Raw genomic sequence first — 13082 nt, 5'->3', positions numbered from 1 at the left:
TTGTTGTGGGGAATTGTCAGCACAACAACAATTATAGCAAAAGAGGTAGTGGTGTTGTCTTGAAGCTGAGAGAGAGGAGAAGGTAGAGAGGGGTTGTGGAGTGTGTGCGTGTGCGTGTGCGTGTGTGTGTGTGTGTGTGAAGCTGTGTGGTGTCATGTAGAAACATTGTCCCAGACATGGAGAAGCAGCCTGTACATCACATCTCCCTGGGGCAACGTGGTGCTGGATACACTGACTGATACTAGTGCACGGTGACACCAGGAAAGGACGAATCACTCACATCACCGGCTCTCAGCTCTCAGGCGACAACATTAACCGGAGTAGTTTTGTTCTGGCTTTTACTTAGAAGAAAATAAGGATTTGTGGACTCTTTTGGACGTTGCTTTTTGTTAAGGTCAATTCTCAGCTCTCACATAATGTATTACATAGTATGAAATAGCTCTGGGCCCGGTTTCCCAAAAGCATCTCAAGGCTAAGTTCATTGTTAGAGCCTTCGTAGGAGCATCGTTAAATCTCTAAGGTGTTTTCCAAAACCATTGTTATTAACGTTGCACTTGAAAACGTTCCTAATCTAACTTCTGCCTCAGACCACTTGTAGAACAGCTAGTGCTTCGTTAGATGCTTCTTTAACCTCCCGCGTCACTTAATACACAAAAGATCACCGCTAAACATAGAATCACATGGTTTATCCGTCTACCTGTGACCGCCGATAACCTCAGAACAAAGTTGACTACAACAAATACAATGTTGCTAATGTCTTTGCAATTGATACAGGCAAGTGAAATATAAAAAGTGAAAAAAATGAAAATAGAGATGACTGCATTCAAATATAAATACAGTAGGCCTATTTTAATCGTGTTGAAATACATTTCATGTTCAATCAATTGAGTTCTATTTTTCTTCTTCTAGGCTACTGCCTGTAACTTGTTTCAAGATATTTAATGATGTGTATCCTAACATGTGCGCAATGATGTGCCAAATCTGTGATTTTGTGCATTTTTGTTGGGTAAGTATTAGAATAAGCCACCTCAGTATTTGCAGCCATAGGTAGTAATACACTATATATACAAAAGTATGTGAACACCCCTTCAAATTAGTGGATTTGGCTATTTCAGCCACACCCATTGCTGGCAGGTGTATACAGCCATGCAATCTCTATAGACAAACATTGGTAGTAGAATGACCTTACTGAAGAGCTCAGTGACTTTCAACGTGGCACCATCATAGGATGCCACCTTTCCAACAAGTCAGTTTGTTTTTGACTAGATGTTCAGGAGTCTTATGGCTTGGGGGTAGAAGCTGTTAGAAGCCTCTTCGACCTAGACTTGGCACTCCTCTACCACTAGCAGAGAGAACCGTCTATGACTAGGGTGGCTGGAGTCTTTGACAATTTTTAGGGCCTTCCTCTGACACTCCTGGTATAGAGGTCCTGGATGGCAGGAAGCTTGGCCCCAGTGATGTACTGGGCCGTTCGCACTACCCTCTGTAGTGCCTTGCGATCGGAACCTTTTGAGGATCTGAGGACCCATGACAAATCTTTTCAGTCTCCTGAGGGAGAATAGGTTTTGTCGTGCCCGCTTCACGACTGTCATGGTGTGCTTGGATCATGTTAGTTTGTCAGTGATGTGGACACAAAGGAACTTGAAGCTCTCAACCTGCTCTACTGCAGCCCCCTCGATGAGAATCGGTCCTCCTTTTCCTGCAGTCCACGGTAATCTCTTTTGTCTTGATCACGTTGAGGGAGAGTTTGTTGTCCTGGGACCACACTGCCAGGTCTCTGACCTCCTCCCAATAGGCTGTCTCATTGTTGTCAGTGATCAGGCCTACCACTGTTGTGTCGTCGGCAAATTTAATGATGGTGTTGGAGCCGTGCCTGGCCATGCAGTCATGAGTAAACAGGGAGTACAGGAGGGGGCTGAGTATGCACCCCTGAGGAGGGGTCCCTGTGTTGAGGATCAGTGTGACGGATGTTTTGTTACCTACCCTTAAATTGTATTTGTCACATGCTTCATAAACAACTGGTCTAGACTAACAGTAAATTGCTTACTTACGGGTCCTTTTCCAACAATGCAGTTAAAGATAAGAAACATTTTTTTTAAATGGTGTGAGTGTCTCAGTCACCAGATCTCAACTCAATTGAACTCTTATGGGAGATCTGGTAGCGGCACCTTATCAACAAAACACTAAATTATGGATTTTTTTTAATGGGAGGATTGGTGTCACATCCCTCCAATAGAGTTCCAGAAACTTGTAGAATCTATGCCAAGGTGTATTGATGCTGTTCTGGCTCGTGGTGCCCCAACGCCCTATTAAGACACTTTATGTTGGTGTTTCCGTTATTTTGGCAGTTACCTGTAGATAGGAATGCCTCATAGCGTTCATGGAGGCCTGGTGTACAGAGCTAGCCTGGGCCATGTCTTTGACTTAGTGGACAGTATAGATAGAAAGTGACATCTCACCTGTGTTTGTGTGTAGGGCAGCTGTTGCCGCGAGGCAGAGGAACAGTAGCATTGACCCAATGAGACAAATACACCAAGCACACCATGGAGGGGAGGAGGGGGGGAGCAAGATCACATTACTTACAGTACAGTCAAGACAAGGGTTTTGTGTATTTATGTGTGTGTACGTGTTTCACTATAGTAAGCTGTGTGTGTGTGTGTGTGTGTGTGTGTGTGTGTGTGTGTGTGTGTGTGTGTGTGTGTGTGTGTGTGTGTGTGGGGGGTGGGGGTGGGTGGGTGGGTGGATGTGTGCGTGCATGCTTCAGAAAGTCAGACTCAAAGGTAGAGTCGTCGGAGGGGGAAAAAAAGGTTTGGTAGAGAGACAGTGGGGCTGTGTGTGTCAGAGTGCACAAGACATTTGCGAGAAAGGTAGAGAAAGAAACCTCAAATAGAAAAAAGAGAGGTAGTTAGCAAGAGCGAGAGACGGAGCTCATAAAAGAGAAAAAGAAAGTGAGAAGAGAAGTCACTGTCACTGCAATTCCCGGGAATGTCAGTTGATAAAAGGAGTAGGAGCGTTCAGCTAAAGACATCTTTTTTCACTCTCTCACTGTTAGTATAAGTAGTGAGAGAGAATGCTGTCTCAAATAGTCTGCCTCGGTGGCAATCCATGCTCTCTCATGGGATGATCTATCCTTATTTCACCGTTTAGAGTGTGGAGTCCAATTTCAGTGAACTTCAGTTCTTCATAAGTCATTTAAGAAGTAGGCTGAAGTTACCTCAATGGTAAATCAAATAATTATCTTGGCTGTGCTTTAATAGTGGGTGGCTACATCAAACAAATTCATTTTTTGGGCTGTCAACACAGGTTCATGTACAACTGTTTGCACACAGTCAACAGTCTTGGCTGGACTCTGGAACATGCAAATAACATGCCAGACATAAAATCCCTACTACTGCAAAAATAATATGGATCATTTATTGAACTTTTATAGCGCTTTTCAAAGACTAACAAAGTGCTTTAAAACACACAAAAAAGACTTGAAGAACAACATCACAACATCATGAGATGGACAGTCATTATAAAGTTCATGTCTTGAGTGGTCATATGAGCAAAAACGAAAACATTTATAATAAATAAATAAAGAGCATCATGTCCAGGGGGTGTACTTCTCCATCAAGCTGCCTCACGCGACAGAAACCGACTAGTCTTGCTTTACTGCAATTAAGAATGCACTAAGCACACGCCTGATATGCAGTACATACTGGGTCACAGCATCAGCAGAAACATGGAGTGCATGGTGCAAACTGAAGTGCAGACCCATCACTCTACTGCATGGTGATTGCAACCCTGTGAGCTGACAGTAACAGTTAGGCTTATGAGATGCTAGCTAACGTGTGAAGCTAACATGTGCTCTGTGTGGGACTGCTCATGCCCCAGACGGGAGGCTCAGCACCACAGGTATTTGTTAGGCAGCAGGCTGGCTGGAACAGGCGATGAGACCCACTACTGGGCCGACACAGGGAGGGAGAGCTCCACAGTCCCCTAGAACTAGCCCAATGTTACCTCTTTGTAAAGGTAACATTACATTTGTGGTGTCTCTCCTGGTATCTCCACCCCCACACAGCCTCCCAATCCACACAGTCGCCTCCTCCTCTTTCTCCTCCTCCTCCACCTTCTCCTCTCTGCTGGTGCCAATTCCAAACAAGGGGTGGGAGTGAGAGAGGTGTTGCTGGCTAGGCTACCCCTAAGCTGCTGCACAGTTGGGGAGGGGGGGGGTTGTTAAATAGTGGTTTGGCCTGGCTACACGGCACGGCGGAGTCTGGTTGAGCTTGGCAGGCCTGCAGGGGTAATGAAGCCTTGGACCAGCCTGACCTACCCCCTCTCTGCTGGGGGCCTGCCTGGAAACACTCTGGCTCAGGTGAGGTGGTGATGGGCTGATATTGGGGGTGGTGGAAGGGTGCTGGGGAGGGGGGTGGTACTGACCACTCTGATGTTCTATTACTTTATTGAGGGACATTTGATTGTTGAAGTATTTTCGTAGAAATTTAATCCAATGGCAGGTAGTCTAGCGGTTAAGCGCATTGGGCCAGTAACCGAAAGAATGCTGGTTCGAATCCCGAGCCATCTAGGTGAAAAATCTGTTGATGTGACCTTGAGCAGGGCACTTAACCCTAATCGCTCTGGATAAGAGCATCTGCTAAATTACTCAAATGTAAAATTATGATAGTGCACTTTGTTGCCATTTTGTTTGTTGGTACTAATAGAGAAACCACAATATGCCTCTAAAAGGCACAAAATACAACTATTTGAATTGTAGATTGTGAAAGTTACCCAGAGTAAGACTACCTTTACCTGACACATTTATTAGTTGTATGTACAGGATACACATGGTATACAGCGTCCAATGAAATGCTTACTTTCAGGTTCCTTCTCGACAATGCAACAACAATAATAAATAATAAAATATAAGAACATGAACCTAAGGTAAATGACTTAGTAGAACAGAATACATTTTTTAGCATAATTGTAATACAAGAAGGCACAATTTATCGTCCAGTATTTACACTTGTTTTGGGGAAGGGGTGATTCAGGGGCAAGTGTTTAATTTAGCAATCATAGTAAGAGTCTGGTAGCAGCAGTTGTGGTGTGCGTGTGTGCATGCGCGTGTGTGGATGAGTGTATGTCTGTGTGGGTGTGAGCTTGAGTGAGTGCATTTGTGTTAAGGTGCAGGTGGTCAGTCCAGTTCAAGTGTTCAGCAGTCGGATGGTTTGTAGATACCAACAGGCTCAGAGACAGTTTCTATCAGACCTCATGCTCCGATACCGTCTGACCAACAATAAGGGAGTGAACAGCTTGTGGATGGTATTTATGTGTTCCTTGATGATGCTGCAGACCTTCCTCAGGCACCGTTTCCACTAGATGTAAATGTCCTGACATTGTTGTCAATTAAAGGTAGGATCAGATTTAAATACAGATTAGGTATCCACTCACTAGCCTTTAAATCCCTCTCCCAATGTGTTCAGTACATCCATTACACCCACTGTTTATTTTGTTTGAACCTGATGTGAGTAACACCAGTCCAGGTGTGGGCTGTGGAATCCAAACCATTCTGTGGCTGCATCCAAAATGGGACCTAACCCCTATGTAGGGCCCATAGGGCTATGGTCAAAAGTAGTGCACTATATATAGAATGGGGTGCCATTTGGGACACAGACTGTGGTAAATGTTATGAGAAGTGAAAGGGGAGTCAGCCTGTCCTCCAGACCATTAGCCAGACCGTCCTCCCCAACCAGAGTATAGATGTACAGTTATTGCCACGGCTGTCTGCTTCCTCTTTGGGATCTTTCATTAGGCCGCCCTCATATTCGGCCCCTGAGACAGAGGCCAAATCATGTCTCTGAGCCGCTTGTGTGTTTGTTATTAGGGACCTCTGGTGGGCGGGCTGGCTGGCTGGCTGACTGTCTTTCTGACTGTTGGTGGGGTTGACGGTGAGAGAAGGAGAGAAACCATGCTGTTGGTCTGGCCAAATATCAGCTAACATGTCTCAATGTTCAGTGCCTTCATTGTCCCCCACGATGAAATCGGGGAGGGAACTGTGGATCTGTCTCCGTTCGTTCGTACATTAGTTTACCAATATCTCAAACAGCACTGGGCCGATTTTGACGAAACTTGGGTGAATGATGTGTCTCGCCATAGAGATCCGGCATTTACAAAATGACACTGATTGGCCCAAGGCGGAAGCTATAGTAATTAACAGAAATTTGGGCATTTGGAAACCAAGCTTACTCGTCTGTATTTTGTGGAACTTGTGTGGTATAATGCGGCCAAATCAGAATGAATTGGGACCAAATTGGTTTGCATATTGATAAATGTTAACGAACATGCAACACAAGTCAACAAGTCCTTTGCAGGAACTTTTTAATTGCCACTTTGGGGTTTTGGAGATGAGTTTCACCCACACAGTTTTTACATGGGAGGTGATTTTCCAACCTCTAAAACTGATCTGTACCGACACACAAGGTAACAGACTCCTCTCCACTCACCGCATAATTTATGAAGGCAGATCAGATGCACATACAATACAGGTTATTAATTCCTCCTGCTACACTGCTCTCTTGATTAACAGTTTAAAGAAACAGAACAAAACACAACACACAAACAAATCAAACTGATGCCAAGTTATTGTGTTTGTTTGTTTACCTGTTAGGGGGAGGAACACACTGGCGTCCAATTAAGGGTTGTTGTGTGATTGTTTTAAGACGTGGCTGGCACTCGCTGCTTGGCAGTTTGGGTAAAAGACTACGGCACTCAACCTACCCAATCTCTCTCTCCCTATCTCTCTCTCTCTTTGCTGTGGTTGGTGTGGTGGGCCTTCATCTCTGGCTGTGGTTTCCCCATCCCCTTCCTTCCACTCTGTGGTTTATAGCCATGGACCTTAGAGGCTAAAATACATTTTAATGTTCTGTTATAGCAGGGGGAAAAGAAGAAGAAGAAGAGGAGGTAGGGAAAAAACAAGAACAGAATAACTGTTGGATTAGAACCTATCTGGTACTACTGTGCCTGGTTTAAATGAATGAGGGCTGAACACACAGATGTATACATTTAGGTTTTCACGTTTAATTATGGCACATTGTAAGCAGTAGTTTAGTGAGGATGAATCACCCACTTTTTATGCTGCCGGGGTTGTTGTTGCTTTTCTTTTCCTTCTTTCTTTAGACTTGTGACCTGATCTCTTTTCTTAATGGCAGCGTGTATTTGAGGGAGCAATAAGCCTTAATGTTGTTCGCAGATACAGTAGAGAGGCCTAGCTCACAGAGGGTTGGAGGGCTTCTCCTTTGGAGTGTGGCCTGGCAGCACAATATGCATAGGGGAGTGCTTTCCAGTGTTATGACCTTGGAGTCTTTTCATGTGGATGGCCTTGTGTGGACGGACGAAAGGACAGGCAGACTGCCTTGAGATTCCTTTTGAAACATAAGGGCACGATAGGTTAGCAGTGTATAATTCCTGTAAAAGTCTGACTGCACATACATCTAATGATTTGGACATAGGCTGTCCTTATGTGAAATGTCCTGGTGTGCCGCTACGTATGGATGTTTAGAGGTGGTTCAAATTGAATGTGTGGTATTTCATGTACAATTAAAACCTTTGCTACTTTTTAATGTTATGCACACAATGTGGGCATATGATATTTATCGAGCTTAGAGATGATCTCATTACCATATGAAATTGAAGAAGAGAGAGAGAAAAAATCTAATTAAAAACAAACCGCATTAATTTGAATAAATGGTTCAATGAAAAGCGGAAAAACATGTCACGCACACCTGTTTTTCCCGAGGATCTACTAATAAAAGTTGCAATGTGTTGCCTACTAACCATCTGTACTTTGGTTTACTTCGCTCACCGGTTTGGAGGTGATATTTGGAGAACAGCTGTGGATGAGAAGACAGAGAAAGACAGCAATACAATCTGTGATCTCTGTTTTGTTATGGCCTCTCAGAGCACCGAAACACATTGCTAGCACATTAAATATTAGGTATGTTTGAAACTGAGTCAGTGCAGGTGTAGTTTTTCAATCAATTTACTAATTTTAGCAACGACAGAGCTAGTGGCAACACAAGTTCATTTCTATTTGCTTGCAAGAATAAATGGCATTGCAATAGCTTGATATGCCAAGGAGACTAATCCCGAGTCTAACTTTCAGAGGAAGTACACCTGCAGGTATTCACAGATAGCTTCTCAGGGAAGTCTCTTATCTAATAGTCGTACTGGATAATGCAGGGAAGAGCTCCAGTAGAATTGCTTGTCTCATGATAACTTTTCTGATAGATTTCAAAAAGCTGCTTGTTAAAGGAGGCAAGTTGAAACTGAGACAGAAAAAAAAGTGACATTTCAAAACCTGAATCAATGTCGATACTTTGAACAGCTTGGTCTTACCTCATTTCCTCTGGTCAATTTGGAGATGTGCGGTGGAAATGAATTAGTGGCACCCTGGGTATGGGATTGGCTTTCCACACGGCCTCAGTGGCATGTTGTGTTGGAGCTTGCTTTGCCTGTCTGGCATCACTGCAATTTCCATACACACACAAACAAACACACACACACACGGCAGACAAACAGCCTGCCAGCCTGAGCTTAATCCCCTCCTATGTTGGGGCCATAAGTATGTGGGATTCTGCCTTCAACCCGTCATGAATATGGTAATCTAGAGGAATCACAACAAGCAGTTACTTCTCCACTTAAGCACTTGCCAAGAGATCGCAAGGGGCCTGTGGTGGACGTCTTTCTTCAAGCACACACAAACATATGCACACGTACACACACAATTGGGCAGGGCTACGGAGACGTATGGATAAAGAAAGAGTGATCCCTCTCTCTCTCCCTTTCTCTCTCTCTAGCTATCGTGCTCTCTCTCTCTCTCTCTAGATACCTCTCTTTCTGTCTTTTTCTCTCTCTGTTTCTCTCTCTTTTTCTCCCCCTCTCTCTCTCTGTCTCTCTGTGTCCCCCCCCCCCCTGTATCTCTCTAGCTCAGTTGCACTCACACAAACTGTCCTTGTTAAGGATCAAAGACTCCTCTGGCTCAAGTGACGTCTGAATATCAAAAGTGTACCTTTGGTCTTTGGTATAGGCAGGCATAGGTTAAAGGGGACATGTGCTTAATAATAATTTATTCAACTTTTAAAGCGCAATTCATGACATAAAGAAATCTCAAAGCTCTGAAAAGCAACAACAAAAAACAAGCCATTTTAAAAATAACAACATCAATAATCATCATGAGTAGATTGACGGTCAAGAGACGGAAGGGTGAGAAAGTTCATGGCTTGATTAATATCTTGTGTTTATTATGGATCCTCATTAGTTCCTTCCAAGGCAGCAGCTACTCTTCCTGGGGTCCAGCAAAATGAAGGCAATTATAACATTTTTTAAACATTACAATACATTTTCTAACAGATTTCACAACACATTAAGTGATCAATGAGGTCACTGTAGTGGTAAGGGACCCTAAACTGTTGACCGTTTTAATTAGAATGGAAAATATTGATTCATCAATATATGATATTAGTTATATTAGACAAACATGAATGACCATACTGTTCACAGAGAACTATGTTTTTTTTAAATATAAAAAGCATAGACTGTATGACTCCAAATCCCACATCTATACAGTAGAATGTCTGTACAAGGGCTGTAGCTGTATTTGGATGAAATCGTACACCCTTGGAAACTCATTTTCAAAGATTTTCTCAAAAAACAATCATAGATTTGTATTTTTTTTCTTCGAGAATGTTATTGTGTTTTGGCTGTTATTCTTCTCTGAAACAAAATTGCCCATTTCAGACAAGCCTTTTAAGTGCTTTAGGTAATGTTCTCCTGTAGCTGCATCACCTCCATCCCGCCAACACGTTGTTTTCAAGGGGAATAGCTCGCAGACAAGCAGCAACCATTTTGAGTGAGCAAGCAATTCCTGTTCATTGACACGGTAATGTCTTAAGCCAGGAAGGCGAATGAATATTTTTGCAAATATATTGCATGATTTTACAGTAGAGGGCCTACAGGAGATGCAAACGGGAGTAAACCCACAACAATAATCTCCCTGAAAACCACCCTCCATGACCGCCATCAGCTTGTATTTCACTTTTAAAAGCCAAACAATTTTTCAATATCACGTCCAATGCACTGCACAGCAGATGGGGAAAGAGATGTATTTTCAAACGGGAACTGAAGCAAATGTGGTTTTATTGTACTTTTTTAGTTTTTGACTTTTTTTTTCTTGTTTTTGGGGAAAGTGGGTCATTCACTTGTAATCCTGTACACTTGCTGTGGTGTACAGGAGGAGTGGGGGGGGGGGGGGAATCTAAACGCTGTACAACACTCAATAAGCCCAGGGGACACCTCCAGCTTGATACAGTTAACGTGTAAATGTTGGCCGAACGGATCTCATTAATTTCCCAGGATGAAAAACAGTGGCCACTACTCCAAAGCAAACAGTGTTCCTTTAATGCGGTCAGTCTGTGGCTCTCAATCCTCATCTCATCCTCGTCTCATTCCTGTCTCATCCCTGTCTCGCTGTCTGTTTGTTCTCATCTGATGCTTCTAATGAGGCACATCAGTGATGCTTCAGTACTCTGTACTGGAGGTGCAGCTTAAACACTCATCAGCAGTAAGTAGACAAACAACCTCTCTCTTAGGTCAACAAACCTGTCAACATATGGTCAAAGAGGACACGAGACAATATTACAAAGAGATACAAAAGATTGATACACGTGAAATGGCATTGGTAGACAATAGATGCATATGACATGTCATTGGTAAAACATTTAAATAAATTCACTCTTACAAATTGTAATCTATTACTTTGTTATTGCTAAGATAATTGGAGAGTTATGAATAAGTACAATGCTTACGTAGAACCATATTAATCTATCAAAAACCATCCATAACATGGTCACATCTATCTTTAAACAGTTTTGATTAAAACCAACATTACTTTTCTAAATGAAAAAAAAGTGGTCAGTCATATTTTACCGGAGGAATAAACTCAAATTGATTTACTACAACAAGTTTCACACCAAAAAGCTATCCTGGAAAGCCAATCATTTTTCAGAATTTCACTACCTCCAATATTAAGTTACAACTGAAGCTGTTAGAATTTAACAACTAACCTTCAGCCTTCTATCAATCCTACTTTAAGAGTTTACCCAGCTTTGGACCCTATCTGCTTGAGAAGAAAAAGGTTTTGGCCGACTACAAGAAGGCAGTGAGAGACTACGTTGAGAAGACCACAGTAGTGGAGGCCAATGGCACCAGAACGTACACCCCCAAGAGACCAGTCCCAGCTGTCAAGGTAAGAGAGAAGAGAACACCCCTTAGTTCTCCCATAGTACTTTGAAATATGTTTTGATGTACTGTAGAATGCATGCCCAATACATTGCTTCATTCTTAGTAGTATGCTAGTGTAGATATTGGAACAGATGCCTAGATTTAGCCATAATGTTTACAAGGCATGTAAGATACAGTACATGACTGAGACCAGGTCCTTAGATCAATGTGTGTTGCCATAGAGATCCTATATATACCTATAATATGTTCTGTGTGTAATTATTTAGTGTTGTCTTGTTCCCAGGATGTTATAGCCAGGGCTCTGAAGCACATCGGTGCATACGGGGAGCTGAACAACACAGAGCAGGTCGAGGCTGTTATAGATGAGGAAATGTGTATCAACTGTGGCAAGTGCTACATGACCTGCAATGACTCTGGGTACCAGGTACATACTGCACTGTACACCCCCTCCATTTGTTTGAAGCACACGCTCACTCAGAGACACACGTGCTCGGGAACAAGTCTAATCAAAGCCTGTTTAAGGACCAGACTGGCCCTTACTATCTCCTGAAAAAGGGATGCCTTGTGACAAGGCCTAGTTTTCATTATAGTCATAGTGACGCACATTAGTCTCTCGCTCTCTGTGAAAGTACCTCTGTCGGAGGAAGGAACAGTATGACAGTTTTATTAAAGAAAGAATCTCCTCTTCTTCCCTGGTAAATAAATGTCCCCATTATCTATCAGCAGAAGTATTGATGAAGTAGCACGGACTGTTCCATCAGAGCTCATTGTCTGTGAGTGGATCTCTGAGAGGGATTATGTGTTATTAATGGTTTCTAATGAAGACCGGCATTCATCAGGATAATGTGTCTCCATCAAATAGGTGGTTCCACACACACAGACACTTTTTTTTATATACACAGTACCAGTCGGGTGCTATTTGACCAAGACGAAGAGTGATGGAGTGCTGCATCAAATGACCTGGCATCCACAATCACCCGACCTCAACCCAATTTTGATGGTTTGGGATGAGTTGAACTGCAGAGTGAAGGAAGACCAGCCAACAAGAGCTCAGCATAATATGGGAACTCCTTCAACTGTTGGAAAAGCATTCCAGGTGGAGCTGGTTGAGGTCATTTCAAGAGTGCAAAGCTGTCATCAAAGGATGGCTACTTTGAAGAATCTAAAATACAAAATATATTTTGATTTGTTTAACACTTTTTTTGCTTACTACATGATTCCATGTGTGTTATTTCATAGTTTTGATATGTTCACTATTGTTCTACAATGTAGAAAATAGTGAAAATAAAGAAAAACACTTGATTGAGTAGGTGTGTCCAAAATTTTGACTGGTACTGTATATATATATTTTTTTTCATTAATATTGCATACAGGGTTAGATGTAGATGTCCCCTGAATGATTTTCACAACAATATATTGAAGACATCTGTTGTAAATATGTATTTTATTGCGCATGGACAATAAACATAAAAGGGTAAATTATGTATCAGCATGATGAATTGATGGCAATATGCAACACCATGCAGTTTGCATGAGGGCAATTTATACATTTTCAGAGCAAGATGATTTAAATAGAACTCAATATTATTACAAATCCACTGTGATAACAGAATACACAATATGCCTTGTTTGATGTTACAGTGCAGAAGACATTGGTCTACTAGCTACATAACATGGATTCATTGCGGGGCTTCCTGTGCTAGCCTAGCATGCTAAAACCATGTCAATGATGGTCCATGGCAGCCATTCCAAACCTTATAGCCTTTGCTCTCTCTCTCTCTCCCCTTTCTCACGCACTCTCCTCT

The 13082-nt window shown here is 42.5% G+C and overlaps 1 protein-coding gene across 1 annotated transcript in view; it reads left to right on the top strand.

Annotated features, from left to right (window-relative positions):
* LOC115105060 (dihydropyrimidine dehydrogenase [NADP(+)]-like) overlaps window positions 1–13082 on the top strand; it is a 206812-nt gene that overhangs the window by 191273 nt on the left and 2457 nt on the right. The window contains exons 21-22 of the mRNA XM_065006803.1: window positions 11129–11281; window positions 11561–11701. Coding sequence (XP_064862875.1) covers window positions 11129–11281; window positions 11561–11701 — 294 coding nt within the window. The remainder of the gene's footprint in view (window positions 1–11128; window positions 11282–11560; window positions 11702–13082) is intronic.

Source organism: Oncorhynchus nerka, linkage group LG22 (assembly GCF_034236695.1).
Source record: "Oncorhynchus nerka isolate Pitt River linkage group LG22, Oner_Uvic_2.0, whole genome shotgun sequence".
In the NCBI taxonomy this organism is placed as follows: domain Eukaryota; kingdom Metazoa; phylum Chordata; class Actinopteri; order Salmoniformes; family Salmonidae; genus Oncorhynchus; species Oncorhynchus nerka.
This window is presented reverse-complemented; position numbering and strand designations above follow the sequence as displayed.